General features: G+C 40.8%; 1 protein-coding gene across 3 annotated transcripts in view; it reads right to left on the reverse strand.

Moving 5' to 3' along the window:
• The window catches only part of dscama (Down syndrome cell adhesion molecule a), a 117,146-nt gene that overhangs the window by 11,213 nt on the left and 81,743 nt on the right, over positions 1-24,190 (reverse strand). For all 3 annotated transcript variants that reach the window (XM_034889905.1, XM_034889903.1, XM_034889904.1), the window contains exons 10-21: positions 23,778-23,897; positions 21,865-22,044; positions 11,645-11,841; positions 10,127-10,223; positions 9,681-9,809; positions 9,334-9,501; positions 8,212-8,282; positions 6,230-6,473; positions 5,648-5,794; positions 1,499-1,654; positions 953-1,086; positions 231-384 (exon numbers count right to left, since the gene is read on the reverse strand). In XM_034889905.1, the coding sequence (XP_034745796.1) occupies positions 231-384; positions 953-1,086; positions 1,499-1,654; positions 5,648-5,794; positions 6,230-6,473; positions 8,212-8,282; positions 9,334-9,501; positions 9,681-9,809; positions 10,127-10,223; positions 11,645-11,841; positions 21,865-22,044; positions 23,778-23,897 (1,797 nt within the window). The remainder of the gene's footprint in view (positions 1-230; positions 385-952; positions 1,087-1,498; positions 1,655-5,647; positions 5,795-6,229; positions 6,474-8,211; positions 8,283-9,333; positions 9,502-9,680; positions 9,810-10,126; positions 10,224-11,644; positions 11,842-21,864; positions 22,045-23,777; positions 23,898-24,190) is intronic.

The following is a 24,190-nucleotide window of genomic DNA, read 5'->3' on the forward strand; positions in this document are numbered from 1 at the left end:
TGAGTCCCAAACCCACGCAACCCGTTATGCACATTATAGTTCCATCAGGCACGTAGACTGGGGCACCGTTTGCATCTTATTCAAACATAAACCTTTAGGCGTTTACTTGTCATTTTATTTACCAGTAAATCAGACAATCTGGCTGTAGATCAAATGTGGAGCGCAGCACAGTGCAAGTATTTCATCTTTATTCTGCACTTCAAACTGTACCAAAGATCAGTTCCACCTACCCTCTGCCATGGGTTTGACAGTGATGATTTCACTGGCGTTTCCACGGCCCGCGGCGGTGACGGCGACCACCCAGATACTGTACTGGCGGTTCCTGCTCAGGTTGGGGATGCGGTAGAAGAACACATCCGGGGCCGCTTCAAACTCACTGCTCACCTGGCCGAGGGAAGACATTCAGGAACGTCATTCACATCATCACATTTTCCATCAACATTAAATGCTGACTTAATGTTAAAGGACACGCCTGGTGACATTCTATGTTTCTCTTATTGTCAACACATCCCATAAACACATTAAAACCAACAATGCATGTCTCCTAACACATATTGTGTGCGTATCCAAAGCCTGGTATCTCTTTTTTTTAAACAAAAAATGAGTTCTGTAGTTCTATTACTAGTGAATCGTACCTAGATTTTCCACCCATGATTTAAATATTGGTTACCGCTGCATTTAGTCGCTTTTTAAACAATGTGTGTTCTAACTAATGACCACCGATCAGAGGAAATTTCTTTAGCCTGGGAGCTAAAGACAGATAGCGTAGGGAAATCAGAAAGCAGTGAGAGACAGACTAACACATTGCTGATTTGGTGTTTTCATCGAATTTTGTTGAAAATAAGAAAAGTATAGGATGATGCCAGCCTGCTAAATGTTCATAGATTTACAGGAACTTTAATTTTGACAAGGTACTGAATGTCAAATTTAATTTTTTATTAAACGTTCATACCGTGGGGTGTGGGTTGGAGCAGAAAACGGTGTATTTCCTGATGATGCCGTTCACTTTGTGAGGAGGAAGCCAGGACACAAACACCACTGAGTTTGATGCAGCTGCTGCCTTCACACCCGCCGGAGGCCCAGGAACTAAAAGGAAAAGATCATCTAGTTGATATGTTGTTCCACATTAAGCTAATATTATTCCTCAGAAGATTTTTTACGGTGCTTCTTCCACTGATTATAAAGCAAGATAACAGATGTCATATTCCGCAGGACTTCCTGCTACATGTAAGTTAGTTACATCTCTCCACTTAATAAGCATGTTAAATACCCTACTGCTCCCTAGGCTCTATTTTTTTACCAGAGGGGTTCACTCACTGCTGAATAATATTCTCATTTTGGCAAAGCTGCCCCAATATTTTCTCCATTTAATATTAAGAACAAACATTGTGTAACTCGTTGAGGCCCTACAGTAGCGAGTCAAACTCAAATCTGAGCATCTGTTTGAAACAGCTTGACCCTTGTGATTTGATTTGGAGTGGGGACTGCATCTTCCTACCGTCCTCCTTGGTGCGAGTGTAGATCTGTTCACTGCGAACACCGTCTCCAGCTCTGGTGAAGGCCAAAACCTGGATGCTGTAGTTGGTGTACTTCTCCAGTCCATCCAGCTCCAGAGAAGGCTTCGAGGTTGTCACATTCCTGATCTCTCCGAGCTCTGAAGGACAACAACAAAAAAACAGAACAGGAGAGATTGGGGAAGTTAACATTTAGTGAGGACACCACAGGTCAATGGCCTTAAGCACCCTACTCATGATTTGCGGCAACAGCTATCATTTGTAGTTAGTATTCAGGTCCCTCATGTGTGGAGGGCCCAAAAGGATGCTAGAATGAATAGTTGTGCTCTCTGGGGAGTCATTCCCCGGAGTCCTTATGTTCTTTTTTCCCCAGAATGTTCCCTTGGATCAGAGAGGCTCCAAAATCAGGGTAGCAGCTGTCGCCTTGGTCCCGCTCCATGTTCTGTGATGCCATGTTCTACTGCTACACTGCAGTGCCCTGCTACGTCCTGCTGTGCCTTGTAATGCCGCACAGCGTCCTGCTATGCCATGAACTACTACAAAGAACTGCTACAGACTACTAATTTTTTCTCTTTTTGTTATTGCCACTCTTCATTCTAACCCCAACCGGTCGTCAGACACCGCCTACCAAGAGCCTGGGTCTGACCGAGGTTTCTGCCTAAAAGGAAGTTTTTCCTCGCCACTGTCGCACTGTTGCTTGCACTGGAGGAGACCACTAGAACTGTTGGGTCCTTGTAAATTCTGGAGTGTGGTCTATCTGTATAGTGTCTTGAGATAACTCTTGTTATGAATTGATACTATAAATAAAATTGAATTGAATTGAATTGAATTGAATTGTGGCTAGTTATGGAGGTACCCATAGGAAATGCCTTTCTACAGGGCTGAGTATTTTGTGCTACTCCCCTGTGTGCAGTCAGCTTTGGCCAATGCAAGTTTCTTATTACAAATGAAGCCAGTGATGTGACAAGCTGCCACTGGTCCAAACACGTGACTAATGTATTATACAGCTGGTCACATTCATAAAAGTGTGACATAAAAATGTCAAGTCCAAGAGTGTCATAGCCCAGCCTTGGATAAAATGTCATATTCAATCAAAAAGTCTAAACAAGCCCAGGTCCAAGGTCTGCTGTGGTGGCAGGCCTCCACTGGCAACCTGCTACCCTCAGCTACTGGGGGTTGAATTATTGATGTCCCTCTGTGTCACTCCCTGTCCATTTCTCTTCTTAACAATGTTTCTCCTCCTTTTTCTTCTCTCTTGTCATGTCGCTGCATCTCTTCTTGGACTTTTCACAATAAAACTTTACAGAGCTGATTCCAAGTGGCAAAAAGAAAGAAGAATTTTAGCCAGAAGTGAAAACCAAACCAACTGAGCTGTAAACTGTTATCAGGGCTCTTGTTGAGCTTTGTGGCTCTCAGTATTGCTATATTTAGTTGAGGAAATGTTATAATTGTTGGAGAGAGGATTAGCATTTATTTATTTATTTTTTATTTTTTAAACACATTCTTACATATTGTCTCACAGAGTTACAGCTGTCCTACTCATAAAGGCACACAACATATTTTGAGACTTTCCATTCTTCAATTATCCAAATGTTGACAAAGTAATATTTCATTAGTCTTTGTTTTGACTTTGCAAAACAGAGTCAGCAGCCTGTATGTGTGGCGGTCCATTCAGATGTGATTATTCTCTTACTGTTTTAAATCAACCGCTGTGACACTGAGCTAATTCCAACACTAGTGCTATAGATAGATCAGTGGTGTTAGAAAGGGCTTGTATCTCCCTCTGCTGGTCAGTCACATTACATCCTCTCCTCTCTGGGATTAAATGGCATAGATAGAATAGTAAATAGAATAGTTTGGGTGCAATGTGTGTCAATGTGTAGTATACTTTTTTTTTTTACCCAAATGTCTGTATTAAAGAAAACTCGTACACTGTATTTGTCAAGAGGATTTGAAGAGTTATATCTGTTTTACTGTTTTTTATATTTGTACTGTTCATCTTCTTTGATTTTTTTTAGGTAGACAATTTTAAGATCTGTCCAGAGACAACGGATGAAAAAAAGCCTTTTGGCTAATTCTGGTGCATTTGCAGCAATGTTAACTAATGTACACTGTCTCTGTCAAATAAATTAATAAAATAAAATAAATAAATAAAAAATGCATGTTAACCTTCATTGTATATTTACATACAATACAAGCCAAAGCATTTATAAATAATAAAACTGACATTTAACTTTTAGTGATCTCCCACAGAGCTATGGACTGTTGCCATGCAAACTAGCGGTGGATGTCAAGTCTGGAGCGTTCATGTTGTATGGGCAGGCCAACATGAAGTGACAGTGCAGGGGTCAAAGGTAATCGTGCTGTCACAACCGATTCCACTGACACAACCCCGGCATGTGACAGTGGCATGGCACGCTGTCTGACTTCCACAGGGCCGGGCAGACTTTTGGACAGTCAATTCAGTTTACTTATGAGTGGAGGTTAGTAAAATAACCAGATTACACTTGGATAACTGTAGCCCCACTCATTAGCATTAATAGCTATCCTTCTAACTTTATTCATCATATAAACTCAGCAATCCTAACCTTTGCAGAGATTTGCAGCAGAGATTACTGGATTGACTCAAGACTGGTCATCAAAGGAAGTGAACAAACCTTATGTCATGCACATGAAGTATTTATGTTTCCGTTTGACCCAAGTAATACACCAAGACCCCTGTCTCTAGTTTACACTGTGTGGGATTCTGCAGCAGTTTGCTACATTCATTAGTAATAAGATAACCACTGAATTGCTTATCAGAAAAACATTGCGGGGCAACCTCTACCTCACCGAGTAGAGTTTGCACCCCATGTGGGCCCCATGTGGGCCCAATGAGTCCTTGGCAGCGGCCTGGGTTCGCAACCAACCGGTGGCCCTTTGCTGTTTGTCGTCCTCTCGCGCTCCCCCCCTTTCCTATCTACGCTATCTAAAAAAAATGCACTCCCAAAATAAGCTTTCAAAGAAAACCAAAACTTTTTAAGAGATTGACATTTCATTCATTCTTTATTCTTTCATCTTTTTCTTATATGTTCTTCTTCTGTGTTGTAGTTTCAATAATTGACCTAATTTAGGGCTGTCAAACTCATTTTAGGTCATGGACCACATGCAGCCAAATATGATCTTACGTTGACAGAAGCAGTAAAACCATCGCCATGATGAGTCTGGTAGTGATGCTGAGAATTAGATTGCTTGAGCACTGAGAGGTGCTGTGAGCACACTAAGCCTACTGGCGTCCCATTTTCCTCTGTGGGGAGATAGGAACTGGTCCATTTTTCCTTGGAAAACCCAACACTCTGTGTCCACTATTCTCCTTTTTGACAAAGACATTTTCCCGCCGGTGCCTCGTGCATGAAAAGTAGCCTGGGCTTGATAGTGTTTTGTCACTTAGCTGTACGTAAGCACTTTTTCTTTTACTTAGGCCAGATTGGACCCTTTGGCTGGCCAGTTCTGGCACTAGGCCCATATGTTTGACAACCCAAATAATCCAAAAAGGAACCAGTTAGGCCCCAATTGTTTAGTTTTGGGATAATGTTTGCAAATCATGTGGAAGATTTAGCTGAATTGCGTTGAGTTGGGAAGTATTAAAGTTTTAAAATGTTCTCATATAATACAGTTTTCTCCAACCCCTCTCCAGTCTGAGAGCAGACTCTTAAAGTGCTCATATTATATATATATTTCATTTTGATTTATTTGTTTTTTCTATTATAATATTTTTATTATTACCATTGTTTTTTACCATTTTTTGGGGTGGGATGGTGTTACATGTACTGTATATTATGTTACCTGTTACATGCTGCTGATGTGAAAGTTTGTTTATGTTGTTTGTTTAATAAAAAAAAACATTTAATCACAAAAAAAACCATCTTGGTGATTGCAGGGGTTGATACAAAAAAAAGGAATTGTTCTGCTTTGTGATGACAAGGTCTATTTTTGTTATATTTCAACAATAATTCAATGTCTGATACAATCAAGCAGCTTTTAAAAATGTCCTTGTAAATATGTTAATGACAAAGCGTAGATTCCTGGGGACAAGGTACTGTCCATAACAGTTACGTTAAGTCTTTAGGAAGTGTGCAGATGTAAATGTGTACCTCCATCAGGCAGGTTGGCCCAGTAGATGACTCTGAAGCCCAGCAGGTTGCCGTTCAGAGCGTCTTTGGGAGGGGTCAACCAGGACAGAGAGATGACCTCTGGAGACGCGGCTGCGGCCTGGACGTTCTCCGGAGGACGACTGGGCACTAAAGGAAAGGAGCAGTAGGCAGACTATGAAAACAGTGGACTCACAGGAGAAACTATAGGACAGCCAACATGTGTAGCACCCTCTGGTCTCCACTAGGCTGTGATATAACCTCACAAATCTCTCCAAAACGAAACCATGCGGTCTGCCTCTTTAAGAACAGGAAATGCAGAAAGTTGTGTTGGTATCACCCCTGTGAGGAACAGTGATAGACTGGTAAATTTTGGCAGTTGTTAGATTATCTGTATCTGCGTTTTATTTGCCTGATAACCAATAAAGTTAATTAATAAGTGTGCTACTTTGGCTCCTCTACAGCTCTGTCTCTGTCCCTCTGCTTTGCTTTCACTCACTTCTGAGTCTGACTTAATGTCCCGCCCACAACACCTTCGGACTCTCTTACTGGGTATGAAAGTGAAACGTTTTACTCCATTCTCACCGTCTTCCAGCGTGGTAGCAGCCACCTCAGTGGACGAGGGCCCTGTCCCAGCGCTGTTGCTGGCTTGAACCACGACTCCGTACTGGGTGAACTTCTTCAGGTTGTCCAGCACCAGGCTTTCTGCGTTGTCCCCTGTGGTCTCCACGCTGATCACACTGAACTGGTAGTTTCCACCGGAGCTGTACTCTCTGTAGCCCACCTGGTAGCCCCGGATGGCTCCATTCTGGAGGTGCTTTTTGGGCGCCTGCCAAGGGAAAAACACAGCTTATTTGAGACAATGGGGTTGAACCTCTGTGCTCTTTTTTTTGAGAGAGAGCAAAAGAATCACATTTTACGAGACAAATTAAATAAGTCAGCGACTGATAAAATAGCACCCTCAGGTCGAGCATAATTTTGGATAAAGAAAACTCTCCGTTCAGTCTCAAATGAACTTATGAATGTATTATATTACGTTCTGATACCAGGAAGCGAGACACGACACATAATGCGCAAATACGGTACGCTATTAGCTTGCAGACACTTATCTATATATATATATATATATATACTGTAGACCCCTCCCTCCAAGAACATGGCCCTCTTTTTTATCTTGTTAGTTTCTCTCAACTCTCATGCAAAAGAGTGCAAAAACACTCCTTTAAGTCATCAAACAGATACATTACTAGGGATTCAGCAATATAGATATACACACCACAAATGTTCTACCACAGAGACTAAAGAGAGAATGTTTAATATAAAAATTCTCTCATGATATGCTATTTGTGCTCTTCCTCTGAGTGCCTAGTGTAGTCCAGGTTAGCTACTCTCTTTTGTTTTTTCTCTCATGCCCCTGACAGCATCTTGAATTAATGCGTTCACATCCCAAAACACAGCCAACACAATCCTCTTTTCCAGGCTGAGGGAAAATGTACAGAATAAGAGAGAGGAAGTCAAATGTGATTACAAGTCATCAATTAAGGGACGTGTTTCGATGCATTCTGAGTCACGTGTGAAATGAATACGCCTCCATTGGATCAACACACAATTTGAATAAGACCAAAGGCCAAAATTACACGAGACATAGAATAAAAGATAAAAGATAATTGCAGCAAATACTGTATATACACTCTCATTAACAGTCAACCAAAGAAACACATGGCAGCTAACTAGTCCAGCTTCAGCAGCAGGTTAAATGTTGAGTTGAAAGATCATAGCGTCCTTTCTTTAGCAATCTAAGCGCAAAGCGTGAAGCGCATGGTGCAGGTGTATTCAGGGTGTGTCCAAATCCACTTTTGTTAGTTTGATGGCAGAAAAAAGGGTCAGTGCGCCGGGCGCATGGTTTAAAAGGATTGTAATCACCTTAACCAAGGTTTGTTTTGGGCTAACATGCAATCAACCAATCAGAGGTCATCTCCCATTCCCTTTAACCGCCAGGTGCATTTGGACCTTGGCGCATTGCTATTATGATGGCGGATTGGCACCGTAATATTTTTATATGTAATATTTTGCATGTGTGTGTGCTGCTGCACTTCCCTGTGTGTGTAACAAGCATAGTGTGCGCACGCTGTGCACAAGCCTAGGCGCATTTCACTAATTTTTGTTGGTCAATGGCTGCTGTCACAACATAGCAATGCGCCAAGAATTCACCTGAACACACCTCCATGTAAGGCGAGCACGCCCATGGGCGCAAAGATGGGCACAGGTGCATTGTCTATTTAAACAAAGTGGGCGCAGGACGGGAAATTAACAACTGTGTCGGTCTTAAAATAGCAAAGAGACTAGCATCGGGCTTTGCGCCACGCTCCGACGGGTGCTAGATAGGGCCCATTGATTTCAAGGAGAGAGCAGTGTTGGATTTCTACTGGGATTTAAAACCGCAATCTTTCAGCCATAAGCCAGACCTCAGTGCTGTCATCTCTGATTGTAACTATCTGGACACAGCTCCATACTCACATCATGCAAAAATACACACATTTGTAACACACAGGGTCGGATTAACTTACTCGCCAAGTGACTCGGATGCTTTGAGAGGAGAGGGCTTCCAACTGCACTTCCTGGGGTGGTCCGTCAGGAGCTGAGATCAGATCGCACAACATGTGCATATTATTATAATTATTAAGATAAGAAAGACAGAAAAAAACTTTGTTGTCTGTCATAAGTGACAACATTTTGTCTTTGACAGGGTAAGCTCAAATTACATAAAATACATAGAAGAACATAAAAGTTACATATAGAAACAGTGCAAAAACATTGACAATACAAGCATGTAGAAATGCAAAAAGAAGCATGGATGTGCAGTAGCTGTTGGATATGTTGTCTACATGTCTGTTTAGTGTGGAATCTAAAACTGTACACATCCAACGACTGTGTCAACTATTTTTCAGAAAGGCTGTTGCAAACAACATTTTTCTCCACAAAACCCCACGAAACAAATCCATGCAGAAGTGGTGAGTGGGGATGCGGCTATTTTAACAAATGTGATGGTTGTATTTATAGGTGTCTGCTGAGGGTGAGGAGAAGTGCTCTGTGGGGGGTGGCACAGTGGGGAGATGAAGGGATAGAGGATGTGATTTGCAGATGGGGTCCAGCCTCAGTCTATTGACTATGGTGTGGCATTTACTACTGAGGCCGCTAATTAAAAAACTCTGCTTTTAGTGCGGGGTCAGCGTGTGTTCAATAATGCAGCAGAGCCAATGGGCTGATGTCAACGGGCTGTTAATGAATTGACTCAGTTGGCCCTTTACCTCTTTTTGCCTCTCGTCTTTCACTCGCCACCCAAAGTCCGTCATGTGTTTTTGTTACTTTGATTTGTTGTCATAGTAAGAATTAAAAAATTACTTTCCTTGCTGTAACTGTATTTGATTTATGTACATGAAAATAAGAGTGTAAAGCGAGTCTCAGGGACATTTGTGCATGATTTAATTCTGTATAATGAAATTTGCAATAATTCTGAGTCTGAGTATATAATGTTGATTGTGTTGTTTTTTGTATCTACCGAGTATTTTGACTGTTCGTTGGAAAGAAATGACCTACATTTTGTTACATATGAGCCTGTTCATTGTGTCAATGACTATAAAATTGAAATGAAGTGAATTCAGAATCCAACACTGACTCGTCCCTCTCACCTGCTTCGTCAGTGGTGATGGTGAGCTCATTGCTGGCCTCGCTCTTGCCGATCAGGTTCTTGGCGAACATGCGGATGTTGTAGGTGGAGGAGGGGTGCAGGTCGATGATGGTGGCCTGGTTGAGCTGAGGGGACACATCTTTGGTCTTCTGAGCAGTATCCCAGGAGGCTGTAGAGGGGACAGGGCATGGGTACAGCCGGGGGAGAGGTGAAAGCTAAGTGCATTAGGACAGGCATAACCAAACACATCATTATCCACACATTTGAATCAATGCATTGTGTGAAAAAATTGTTGCTCATTATCAGATCATACCATCTAATTTAAAATATGCATTTCCTTTCTTGTACCTGATTTGTTCTTGCTTTCAATGTCGAAGCCTGTGATTGGGCTGTTGCCATCAAAACCCATAGTCCAACGCAGTGCAATGGTCCTGTCCTTCACTTCTCTGATCTCCACCTCCGGGGGGTCCGGGGGCTCTACAAGGCACAACGTTAACCAACACTTTTTTTCTTTTTTTGTGTGATACTGAACTTTTTTGAAGAAACAACTTACAGATTCCTCAGTGCAGGTGCGTAAAATAAAAACCAACAAAGGAATAAATCTTGATGAAGTTCCGGAGGTACCGAAATGCCACTTATTTTGTAAACAAACAGTCATGCTATAGCAAGAGCAGAGTGTGGGATTTATTCCTTTGTTTCCAAGTTAGTGTTATTGAACTTAACATTATCTGCAATTGTTGCTAATACTGAGAAACTCCGTTAGCCTTTTGTGTCTGAAGCACGTGAAGTTCTACCTTGCACTGTGAGCTGTATGATTCCTCTGTCTTCACCAAAGGAGTTGATGGCATGGCAAGAGAAGAAGCCGGAGTCCTCCCTCACTGTGGGCATGATCTGATGGATGCACAGGAATCAGATGAGTTTCAATAACAAATACTATTCAAGTGGCTGTCCACTGGTCACCAGTAGTGATATTGATGTCATCAAATTGATGCCAACATTTGATATTGCAGAGATTTTCTTTCCAGTTGGGTTCCCAATGCATTTGACTGATCCAATACAATAAAGTACCATCACACTTCATGGCCTTTGTGTAGACATGAGTGGGTGACAGTTCAACCAAAGAGAAGGATTAAGGAAATTAGAAGGATTTCACAGGATGTCACGGTAGAATCCATTTTAAGAAGTTTTTTTTTTTTAAGGCCATAAATGGCCTGGCCCGGGCGTATTTGGACGATATTTTACCCTTCGTGAGCGCAACAAGTCAGTTATAATTCAATCAACTGATCAGAGAGTTGGTGGTTCAATCCGTGGCCCTGCAGTCCCATGTCAAAGTGTCCAAGACACTGGCAAGACACTGAACCCCCCAATTGCTCCCGGTGTGTAAATGTGTCTTACATCTTATAACTTATTCCCTGTTACATATTGTTCTTATTCTTATTCAGTCAGTCCGTTTATAGTCTATTATGTTTATATTCTATAGTCATAGTCAAAATTTTATCATGATCTACTGCACAGTTCAATCCCTGCCCTGTTCACTTTTTCACCATCATCATCATTGCACACAGTCTACAACAGAATCTTACCTTATCTTGGTCATTGCATTTCTATTAGTGATTTTAAATTTTATTCTTAGGTATGTGTGTAAATGTGTTTGTTGTGTTATGGTTCTCTTTCTACTGAATGCCTAAAATTTCCTTCGGGATTAATAAAGGATCTATCTATCTATCTATCTATCTATCTATCTATCTATCTATCTATCTATCTATCTATCTATCTATCTATCTATCACTTGATATTAGCTCTGTTGCAGACATAGCTCTTTTGAACTTTTAACTCAAAATATATTAACTTAGAATGTTTTTTGATACACAGTAATGCCTGGACATGCCTAATTTTATGTAACCTTTTCGGACCTTTATGTTTTGTTTTGTCTAAATTTTACTGTATGTTATGTTTTAATTCTTTCCTGATTATACTGTATGTTATGTTTTATTCTTTTCAGATTTTATTGTATGTAATGTTTTATTCTTTTCAGATTTTACTGTATGTTATACTTTTATTACTGGTTCTTGATGAAAGTAAGTATCTTTGAATACCAGCTAGTTGCTTTTAGGGCTATATAAATAAATGCTGATTGATTGATTGACAGGCCTGAAGAGGTGAAAGTATCCCATATTTAACAAGAAAAAAGCAAAAAAGTTAAGAAAAGTCAGAATAAATCAAAAGAACTCATTTGCATGCTGTAGCTTTATATATAAAATAAATATTTATAACAGTTGGATTTTACACTTCCAAGTGGCACAGACTCCTACCTGCAGGGTGGAGATGACTTCATCGCCCACCTCCTTGACAGAAACCACGTAGCGGCTGGTCTCAGGGTTGATGATGCGTTCCTCCTTCTCCCAGCGTACCATGATGGGCTTCTCACCATGGGCCGTGCAGCTCATCTTCTTCTCTTCTCCCTGCGTGGCCAGCGTGGTGTTGGGGTAGGATGTAATCATGGCAGGGACTGGCGCGGAAATAAGGTGGAGAAAAAAAGCGGAAGATATCTTGTTACATTTGATTTCTAGATTAACCACATTGGTACTTAAGTTGTAACGGATAGATAGAACAGTACAAGAAAAAGACTTTCTTCAACTCAAAACCTTTGATTAAGCCAGGCCCAAAGGGGTGGATATTAAATAATTAAATAAGACAGTACAAAATAAATAATCATATTAGTAAATAGTCAAATATATAAACCAAGGAAATGGAATAATTGAAGACATTATTATAACTTAAATCGTTTTTATTACAATGCACTTTTTCATCAGTCCCCTTTTGTTAAACAATTATATTTGTGTGTTTCCTGACACTCTTATTTCACAATGTTCTTTACGTGACACTGGAGTCATCATCAGTCCCCGCCCCCTCAATTTTCAGCCAATCACACGCCTTTGACAACAACAACTTCAGAGGAAGCCAAACAACTTTGTCTAGAGCAGCTAGTTAGCTGGCATTTACTAAAGGTGCAGAGAGAACATGATTGGCTGAAAGGTGAGAAGGTAGTGACAGGTGAGAACGTCACTGTCATGAAAAGTTACATCGAGAAATAAAAGTGTCATTGGAAACATTAAAATACAAAGAGGCTTTTGAGAAAGGGTTTTGACAACGAGAACGTCTACAAGGAACACATCTACACCAAACCAAATATATGAACTCAGGAAACCTTAAGGAACATGATGGTGGTGCTGTTTAAGCGATGTCTATGCTGGACAATCAAAAGCAATGCTGGTTTGTGGCATTTTAACCACCTGATGTGACACCTATTCGCATCAGTTCAGCTATTTATCTCACTGTAATGCAAAAACCTACTAACTCTCTTTTTTAAAATGAAAAGAAAGCATAACTAGTGCTGTCGGTTAAACACATTCTCAACAGCGTTAACACAAACCCATTTTTTTTTTAATCACAAACTTAAAGTTCTTTTTGGTCGTTTTTTTCCCATGCTGTTGCAACAACTAGTTATGTTAGAAAAACTACAACACCACACCGGATCTAGCGGGATCAGAGACAAAACAACAGACACACACGCCTTTGGGCTTGCGTGCCGGCCCAAGAGTAGTAACGTTATGTTTTGACAGGATGACGAGCATGAGACGCCGAAATGGACGCCAATAAGATTCCGGAGGAAAAGATTACTTTTTAAAAGTTGCCAAATGTTCCATTGACAAGCCCAAAGTGATCTGTGTGTTTGGTCGTTGTGAACTGAGCTATCATCGCAGCCCGTCCAGTCTGAAATACCACTTGATGGACAAGCACACAGCTGATGCCCCCCCTTCTCCCCCCCCCAGTGGACAATGATACATTGTGTGAGAAATTGAACACTACATTAGGCTGAATGGCAATGTTGTTTTCAGTAAAGAAACATTTGCACAAAGCAACCCGATCCATTTTTCATGTTGATAAGAACATTAAAATGAGAAAAATAATGGGACAAAAAGAAACAAGGGACATTTAGAATAGATAAAAATGTGCAATTAACTGCAAATTAACTATGACATTAATGCGATTAATCGCGATTACATTTTTTTATCATTTAACAATACTAATTTTGACACGTTTTACATCAACTGGGTGAAAAACTTGCTGACATAAGATACCCGAATAATTGTCAGCATTGTTAGTGCAGCTGTAACTGAACTCCATGTAGTTACTGTAACTACAGCTTTATTTCAAAGCATCTGGCATGTGAGAGTCCTAAATGGTACAGCAATGCTCTAACAACACTCTGAAGACAGCACACTAAACGCACACTAACGACATGCATGGCTCATTACACCCACAGCAGAGTGTATAACAACTCTCTGCCCCCAGATGCTCATACGCACACACACACTCACACCCATGTACACACAAACACAAACACACATGAGGACGACTCGAGTGATGTGATGGGAGGTGTCAGGCAAGAGGTTGCAAACATTTAAGCCTCATCTCTTATTCACTCTGCAGCCATTTGGGGCTCGGCGGTGAAAAAGGACGCTGATTTATTTTGCATGACAAATGGGAATTTTTACATGAGACACATTTGGAAAAGTGAAGGGGCGGAAAAGACAAGTCCAGGCTTTATTTAAATGTTATTGTTTTAGTGTACAGCTACTTTCATTTTGCAGTGTAAGTGGCTCAGAGGTGGCCCAGTAAAGCGGGACACTGCGCTCGTCTTGGTGACAAAATGCAAGGACGGTGAGAAGATCAAGACACCTCCGTCTGTTAAGTGTGTCCAAGGATGTCTGTACTGAAAGCTTTAGAGACATTTCAGCATCCTGGGTCTGGAGGCAAAATACATTAAAGCTAAAACACAGTTTTGTAGACAGCACATTTTTCCAGTTTACCCAGTTATTTTTGTTATTGCGCAACAGATTCTGTTATTGATATGCTGATACAATGGGTAAACATAGCCAAAAAAATAAATAGCCAAACCTAAAAATATCATCTTGTTTTTTAAATTAAAATATTTAGAAATGGGTTGTGTGGTATTCAATGTTTTCTGCCCAAACAAAAAAAGGTATATTTGGAAGACAAAAAAAAAGGTCTAAGTGGGCAAGTCAGAGCATGATCAGCTGGTGATGTAGAAATGCAAACCAACTGAAATGCAACCAATCATCATAGGTGTGTGGGGGGTGGGGGGGGTGGATTGAGGGGTTGCTTTTGATCTCACAGCCAATCAGAGAAGAGTTGACAGCAAGTCACGCCCGAATACAGCTCTTCAGTTGGGAGAAGGGAAATAGGAAACAAGAAGATATGTGTGTATATATATATATATATATATATATATATATATATATATATATATATATATATATATATATATATATATATATATATATATATATATATATATATATATATATATATATATATACATATATATATACACACACACTGTATATTTTACAATTGTGTATTGATTGAAATACCACACAATCATATGATGTCTGTAGATTCAATCCCCATCTGAGTGTTTGCACATTTAAGGCTGCAATAAAGCATGTATGTATTTTCAAGTTCACTAGAAAACGCTGTCATAACAATATATGAGTAAGAGGTTTTAGAGGGGACATTTTAATTCATAAATAGGATCAGTTTTATTCAACTAACGAGGGAAACATGTATTTGATGTTGCATTTTTTAATCATCACCACTGTTTACACATTTATTTTTCGTAGTTACTGACAGTGTATAGAAAATAAATTTGCAGATTTGTGTATTATTGTTTGAGATCCTCTGACTACCAAAGTCACATTTTTTTATGTTTTAAGATGTTACAGCATCCTGATATGAGATGAACGTGGAACAAATGCTCAACAACGGGAGTTTCCATGCAACATGAAGGGGGCTCAGAGATGGGACACACGGTCTACACGTTAAAACACACACCTGCTCAGTACAGTCTATGTAAATGCATGTGTGTAAAACCATGTGTGTGTGTGTGTGTGTGTGTGTTTGTGTGTGCAAGCAGCCCAGCTGAGCCAGCCCTGAGGCACAATTTGTGGCCCTGTAATTGTTGTGTTGATGTATTTCTTTAATATCCAGTGGAATCATGGGAACAGGACTACCGGCAGAGGCGACGAGGGAAAAAGAAAGAAAGAGACGAGGTGAAGGAGGAAAAAAGTGAGTCTCCTGTCTCATTAGGCATCAACTCCCCTGATACCTAATTCAGCCTTGAACACAACACATGGGGCAAAGCACACAGCACACATACATACATGAGCTGCCTGTGAAGGATGATTTCATCATCCGTCCTGTCTTACATCAGTCTCTGGGACTCACTTTGAATCATCATTCATCACTCATTCATCTTACCAGTGAAATCTTTATTTATCTGTCTCGCTGTGTTTCATTTTGGTTAATAACTTGATGTATGAACATAAATCGAGGGTAATAAGACTAAACAACTAAACAAGATTGTTATAGTCAATTCATCTCTTGATTATTATCTCAATTAAACACTTACAGTAGTTGTTTGGTCTGAAAATGGTGAAGAAATGTTGTTCGGTGTTTTCCAAAACCCAAAATAAAGACATCAAATGTCTTTAGTTGTCCACAACCCAAAGATATTCAGCTAACTGTTACAGAGGAGCGAAGAAACTAGAACATATTCACAATTGACAAGTTGGAATCAGATTTTTTTTCATGAAAAAGGTTTTAAAGCGATTCATTGCTTATCAAAATAGTGATTACTTTAATAGTTGACAACTAATTGATTAATCTTTGCAGCTCTTGTTCTAACCAGAGACTAAATGGTGGTCACTGTCTTTCTCACACACGTGCACATGCACATGTACATGCATGAGAAAGAGGGGAGGATGATGACAGAGAACAGAGTGAATGTCAGTGTGTTGCAGTCATAAACATGTCATCCTTTTTTCCTTCTATCATTATTCCTCGATATCCGGTGCTTTATGTGTAGCTCACATTAGTAAAAAAAAGAAAGAAAAGAAAACATTACATCTTTCAGAAAGCCAAAGAATAAAAAAGCATAGTGTGCAGTGTATGTTTCCTGCAGCATAAAGTGTCTTTTATGTGGAGGTGAGGAGAGCCCTGTTCCTCCACAGCAACCCAGAGGGCAGTGATGATACGCTTAAGCCTGCAGGGGATTGTGGGGGATAGGCTGGCTGCTGATAGGCTACTCCCGTGAGACAAAAGCACCCCCTCCCCCCCTTCTCCCGGTCTCCCTTTCACCTGGCCAGGTTGCCATGCCAACTAGCATCGGACAGTCTCTCTCTCTCTCTCTCTCTCTCTCTCTCTCTACTCTTAGGGCCATTTCTAGTAGCCAGGAATAGAACATGGACCTGCCATTGATTTTCACAGGAGTATGATGATGATTACACAATCACGCCCTGAATGTCGCAATGCAGGGCCAAAAAAAAAACAGTTTCTAGTGTCTCTAACTGGTGGTGCTAGTGATGTAAAAAACAGAATTAGCCAAATGGTGGAGTCAGGAGGAGAATAATAATATCACATAGTTATAGCAGAATGGCTACAGTACGTCAGTGTGGGGCTATCCACTGATGATCAAAGAGAAAAGAAGCAGTGAGTCCATCTCAGAGGTTCAAGGAGATATGATGAATTTTCAGAGGTATCATGAAAGAAAGGACTGAAACATCACGCTCCATAAGAAAAATGTGCAAAAAGAAAAAGATAATGATAATCATTCGGCCCACAACCGAGGTCATGAGCTTTCCAATTTTTGCAATGCACTATTAGTTGATGTGATGTCCTTTTCTTTGGGCTTTATCTGAACCAGGATTGTTGTATCTAATAAATCATTTTTCTAAAGATTTTTCAAGTGCAGAAAAGGTTTAATTAAAATACAAAAATCTCTGGTGTGCTTTCTTCTCTCCAAATGAGTAATACCCATGTAGAGGGCACTGGGATACCAGTCTACATTTCCCGCACCACAGGGCACCCTGGCTCCACGGGGCCACGAGGGCCAGACAAGAGAAGACGAGCTGAGATGTGCATAGCTCCCTGCCCTGGAGGCATACTGGAAGTTTGCTGGGGAGGGACGGCAGGGGGGAGGGGAGGGAGCTCTGTGGCGATAGCGCAAAGATGACTGGTTCACTGGCCGCCTGCAATGTACTGAAATAATTCCCTTAGCTGCACAATTGGCTTGGACATGGAGCATGAACCGATGTATACTTGCAGACTGGGTAAGCTTCTGTGCGGGGGTTGGGAAGGAGGGTGGTGGGGAGGGAATAGGGGGGGTGGGGTGGCAGGGGCTTGGATGCAGATGAGTAAATAAGATGAAATAAAAAGAGATCAGAAGAAGAGGGGACTTCCTTATGGTTGTCTGAAGGACGTCGTGCTTGGGAGACTGCTCAGTGACCACAGGAACATTTAGCTCTTGTCTTCTGTGAAGCCTCATTAAGAGCTCTGGCCTCATCACTGTGTCTGCCAACATTATGATGTCTAATAGGTTTGATTGGTCTTAATTGGCTCTGATAAACAGTGAGTGGCTGTTGACTGAGTCGGATAGCATCCGCTGTGGACTGGTAATGAATTGACTGAATTGCTTCTGTTTTAGAGGTAGATATGCATGACTGGATATTGCATTAAAAAATCATTTGTTTGAGCCTCCACCTGCAACCAATGTCATGACAGACCCATAAGTGATTACTAGGGAAGGAACGACTGGCATCAGCATTCGATACGATTCCCGATTTTAAGCCTGTAATCCGATTTTACGACGACTTCTTTAACAGAATGAGCTGCTGACAAAACACATTCCTTAATTTATACATATATATATAAACTGTGCAAAACAACAGGTGTGTCCTTTAATCAGAAGTGCAACTGAAAGTGTATTTGATCACATAACAAAAGATCTATAAGAAGATTTCCCACATCAAAGTAACAAGATACAAAGGAAGAAATCTCTTCAAATAAATTTGTAGTGAAAGTCAAACAAGGGAAATCTAAAGTAAATTACGCCCTAGACTTCGTTCATTTTTGTATCTCAACTGGTTGTAATCTGTAATAATTTATGTTGATTTTTAACCGATTCACGATGCATGGTTGCCTCCCTACATACAAACACACAGACATGCATATCCTAATCCTGGTGCAGTGAGTGCAAGCAATTTCTACTGGCTCTTAGTGCACTGCCGGTGTTCATGCAGGATGATGCATGGTGTATTATGACGAGACATTAGCCTATGCACAGACACTCATAACAATGAAAGTGCCAAGCTAGGACATCACAATAGCTGCAATTCATTTCCCAGGCAGTCCCCCACAATAGCCTGGCAGAGTGGGATCTATCTAAGCACTGCATTGGCCCATTACTCTTTAGTAATGGCTGCACTGTATCTGCGCCTTTACAATGTCTTTGCATTAACGTGTGCACTGCTTTGTCTGTCTCTGTGTGTGCTAATGAGCTTGTGTGCTCACCTGTGTCACACGAAGGACCCTGGCCTGCATATTCCCTCGCATGTGTCCGTACTCTACATCTCTGAGTTTCTGATTGACTCTATTGATTTTCCACTGTTTGTTTACTGATACATCAAGCCACACTTGGACAGCCAATGATACACGGCGAAGATCATACTATCCATCACATGAGTACTTCTGCCTGCGTCAGCTTGTGTGCCTCCCTAATTGGCTCCTAAGCCTCTTAAGTAGCTGCCGCTGCTCAAGTGGTGTAGGCTGGCCTGGATAAAGAACATAAAAACAGGACAGAGTGTACAGAACACCACAGTGTCCAACATTACTGAGCATTACCGCCTTGGACGTTATAGTGCACTGCAGAGGCTGTGCCCATTATGCGCACACGCACAGACACACAGACACACACACAGGGGAGATAGGATGAGGTGTGGCTCCCTTGGCGGTCATGGAGATTTAGGTTACTACAGAGAGCAAAGAGACACAATTCAGGACAGCACAACTATCACAACAACATACTGAGTCTTTAGAGCATGCACGCACACAATCACGGACGCACACACTCACATATAGTCCGTGTATGAAGAAAACAGATTTTGCTGTGTATTTGTTTTTCCAGGCTCATGTGTCAAACAGAAATCTGGTTGAAGTAAATCCCAGTAGTGAAACCAGTTCCTATAAAAGGCTTTTTTTCTCAAAATGAGAACACAGATGCAGTTGCCTCCACTGCTTTTAAGACTGTGAAACCTTTGTCTGTGCCAAACACGGTTTGCCCTTTTAGTCTGACCGAAAGAGAATGATATAACAAAGTGAAAAGCAGTAAATCCTCACACTGGAAATATAAACAAATTATTCAATGTATTTCTAATCTCCAAGTATTGGAGGCTGCAGCCTACTCTGTAGGCTAATTGACGCTAATAATTCTGAGCATAGTACAGAGACATTTTTGCCATGACAAGCTTCTCTAATTGTTCTGTGGTTTACCACTTTGCAGCCGTTATTGGGGTCTTTATTTTCTTTGTCAAATCAACAATGAAATACTACCTCAGAGTGTTAATTCAGCGCTCTGACAGTGTGTCAATTTTACAAGAGATCTGACACTCTAATCAACCTGCAGACCACATATGACGATCTTCTAGAATTTTGAAAAATTCAAAATGTAGGACTTCAATCTACACTCAGTTACATTATCCTTTTAAAGCAATTATCAAGATTGTTTGAAGAAAACCTTGTTCTGCAATTAGCGGTAAGGATGTACAACAAGTTCAGAGCATGGAGACTTTATCATCAGTGAGTATCAAAAGGATAACAAAATAAGTTCAAATGGATGGCTTCAATGATATTGAATTGTACAATTGAATGACATAAGCTACGAGTTGGGGCCTCTGTGTTTGTGTGCATGACTGTTTGTCTGTGAGGCAGCTTGATGGGCTGGAGTCAGACATGAGGGGTCGTGAAGGAGTGGTAGCTTATTTGGCTGTGGCTGGCAGACAGAGAGACACTCAGCAGGGAGTACTCTGCTCTGGCTTGATAAGCGCCACGGGGGCATAAGCCTCATCTAGCAGCGACTGATCAAAAAGAGAACCCAGCCACAGCAGAAGATCACACGCGCACATGCAAATCCACAATCACGTGCGCAAGCAGGAACTCACACAGAACTGTGTATTTTTGTGGAGTTCAGATACACATAATTTGTGACATGATTGTTTGTCACATAAGAAGTATGTGGACTGTCAGATCCCTGTTTTTCCTAGCATCTCTCGTTTTGAGAAGCTATGAATGAAACCATGTTGTAGACTCATGGTTTATTCTTTCACCCTGAAGAGGGCAGTATTCATATTTGGGGGGGAAAAGGGTAATATTATGATCAAAACACTGAGCAGTAGCCAAACAGTGACATGTCTGAGAATTGCATGAATTCAAAGGATCTCTGCAAAAGAAAGCACTTAGTTTGTGTCTCACGTGTGCAACGTTTGTGTTTGTACAGAATCGCAACAGTATTACCTGATCAGTCATTTGTTGGTCCTGGTGATGATCTGTAATTAGTTGAAACTTGAAAAAAAGGAAATCCCTAGCTGTGATGCATGTATGTGTGAGCGTGATGGGTGTTAACTCCATTTCTTCGATAATGTCAGGGAGATTTAGAACATGGCAAATATTATTGGTCAGGCACAAAGGGAAGGACATGTATATATTGTAAGCAAGGGCTTGAAAGAAGAAGACATAGATAACCCATTCAATTCTCTTTCTTCCATCCCTCAGCCCTCTTTTCCACATGGCAGCTCCTGCCTGCATGCAGAATTCATAGCTTAATGGAGGGGAGCTAAGTCCCTGGCCACACAGCGAATAAATGCTGTACTTTTTCCAAGAGATGCGGTGGCGTCGGTGGCTTTCGTGGGATTCATTCAGGCACAAAGCACAGAGCAAGTGCCGTGACGGCATCTTGCTGCTGGCCTCACTGTCACACACAAAGCCGACTCCAGTTCAACTCACTTAACCTTTGTGCTCCAGTGTTCACCTACCAGCAGAACTTGGACTGGGTATCGCCAATGATATCCCAAATTGATTTGATTCCGATTCACAAGGTCCAGATCCGATTACATTTCTGAGTCAATACGATATCAGTTAAGTTGGCGAAGTTTCAGTTACAATAGCGAATTTGCTTTGATACAAACAAGATTCTCAGAGAGCTTATGTTGTAAATTGTACAAGAAAGAAGCAACACCCAATTGTGTTAACTCATTTACCAGGTTAATGTTTTCATTAAGAATTGATTCCCCAAATGTTTGTAAAATATAAGCTACTTTTCCATTACAAAAAGACTTATTCAAATATAAAAGTATGGTATTTATTAGTCTTAACAGATCACTCAAACAAAGATCAGTTTAAATTGGAGAATTGATTATTTTAACGCAACCCTTAGCAGCCTTAAGCATTGCAAAGGAGAGTTGACCAGATAGAACCAGGTGTGCCTAATAATTATGATGGAAAGCTGACTATGAGAGAGTAAACTACATACTATCCACACCCTAAATACATAAAATAATCCAGTTTTAATCTTACATTCCCATCGTTTCCGGTGGCGTTTTCTCATTGGACTTACTTTTGACGTTGAGATACATGGACTTGCTGACATCAGCTCCAACGTCGTTGCTGACTCTACACAGGTAGAAGCCGCTGTCTTCTTCCAGCACGTGCTTGATGAACAGGGAGCCGTTCACCAGCACCTCGATCCGAAAGCCTGAGTTGAGGACGATGGGTTTGAACTGAGGGACCCCGGCGCCTGTCAGAGAGCACAGAGTGACTGTCGATCAGACTTAGACCAAAATACAGGAAGACTAATACAGGCTAGTCAATACTTTACTCCTTTTTTCAAGAAATGTCTGAAAGTTTACAGCTAGCCAAATCACAATCCCTGAAATTCAAACCCTACTATAATATGTCTGCTATAAAAAAAAAGGATGGTGCATCAATTTTCTATGAGCTCATGCGATATGTCAACGCATGGTCTTAAATAAGCGGGATTTGAATACTTTGGATCAGGTGCCAAGTTATGTTTCTGAAAACATGGAGCCCATTCCTGGACTGTATTTACAACAGATAATGACTGTGAACTTCTCTTGTCTCACACTCAACACTGTCCAATGAAGCCCACAGTTGATGTATGTCCATTCATACCAGTACCCTTAAAGTAATACTGATACCAATAATATGAAAATTTAAATGATCCTTCCACATGTTATCAGAGGTCACAGGCTTGTATTATAGTTATACTTTTGAACATTTTGGTGGCATCTCAGCACTCTGAACTGCCAACAGAAACACACCGCCCTGGACTTCACCACACCACAGACTGTATGGGTTGTAATTGCTGGGGTAGTGGGCCAATCACATGTCACATGAAATCAAAGAATGCTTACGGTGATTGGCCACGAGGAAAACCATAGAAACAATCATTTTAGATCTGGGTACAAAAATGAAATTGAAATTTGACTGGAGAAGTTTTAATACCAATCAGTACTGGGTTAATTCAGGCCATACCTTAAGGTTTTGAGCACCGATTCCCAACCCTACAGTCCCAGATACCAACATGAATCTATTAGTTTATTTTTCATTGTTTGCTGACAAACTCAAAAAACTGTTTCATCACTTTATATGGTTACAATGTATTCGTTAGTGGAGATACAGGGGTCTGTGGGGTGGGTTAAGGGGGTGTTGAGTGTCTGTAGCCATACTTTTGGCTCTATGAGCCTGAAATCAGACTTTGGACAAAATGCTAATGTTGGCATGCTTACATGCGCGACATGTACTGCTAACGTGCTGATGTTTAGCAGGTATAATGTTGGTCACCATCTCAGGTTATGTGTCAACCTGCCAACATTTCTTTTTAGTACTTTAGGTAACAAGAATTGCAGATGAGGCTGATTGAAAAGTTATTAGTTTTGCAAGTGTTTGGCCATAAATCAAAAGTTACAAGTACAGGATCACCAAAGAGAAGCTTTGTGTTAACAGTAATACTGTATGTGGTCATGAAGTAAGCAACAAATGAAAGGAATGGATATTCATGTTCCTACAGATCCTGTTTGTTTTCAGGAATCACTGTTATCGTGTAAGTGTAGCGGTTACATAATCTCCCACCTATTTCCTACTTCTAGAGGAATGAAAAACTCTTCTTTTCACTGCTGCTGTTTCTTGTCTCACAGTGCTTGTTTAGACTTGGGGTGGGTGTTGTTATGCATTCAAGCTCAGGGCTGTGGACATTATAGTTTGCTGTGTTGGCATTGGTAAAAAGATGATCTTCCACAGTGAATACGCTTGCCGCAGGACAAACATATCTTAACATACAAGTCAGCATGATTGTCAAAAGAAAAGACAAGTTATACAGTCAAAAGTGTTTGTAAACCTCTAATACTTTCACCAGCCTGGAAGGGACAGTGTGTTACTACAGTATGTAAAACAGTATGTAATATGTGTGCATGCACATGTCTATCAATGTGTGTCATGCTGTGTGTTTACCTTTAGAGTACTCCCACTGGATGGTAGGAACAGGATAGCCTTCAGCTGAGCAGTTTAGTATCACTGCTTTTCCATAGATGCCATCCTGGTCCTTAGGTTGCACCACAAATTTGGGAGGAACTGCAAGTCAAGTAGTCATTAGATTACAATTATTCATCTCAAACTCAAACATATGCAGTACTACTGATTGCTATTAGCTCACATTGAAAGAAATCTCTCAAGGTATTTCACTAACCAATCTTCAGTGGGAAATATACTTTGGCTCATAGTGTTTTATTTCATTTGTATCCAGGGAGAAACATCAAGGACCAATACACAGATAATAGCTGGTTGAACAACTTCAAGTCATTTAACCCTTGTGTTGTCCTCCCAGGTCAAAAACAGACAAAAATTTGACATTTGACATTGACTTT

The sequence above is a fragment of the Etheostoma cragini genome, chromosome 13 (genome assembly GCF_013103735.1).
Source record: "Etheostoma cragini isolate CJK2018 chromosome 13, CSU_Ecrag_1.0, whole genome shotgun sequence".
Lineage (NCBI taxonomy): Eukaryota > Metazoa > Chordata > Actinopteri > Perciformes > Percidae > Etheostoma > Etheostoma cragini.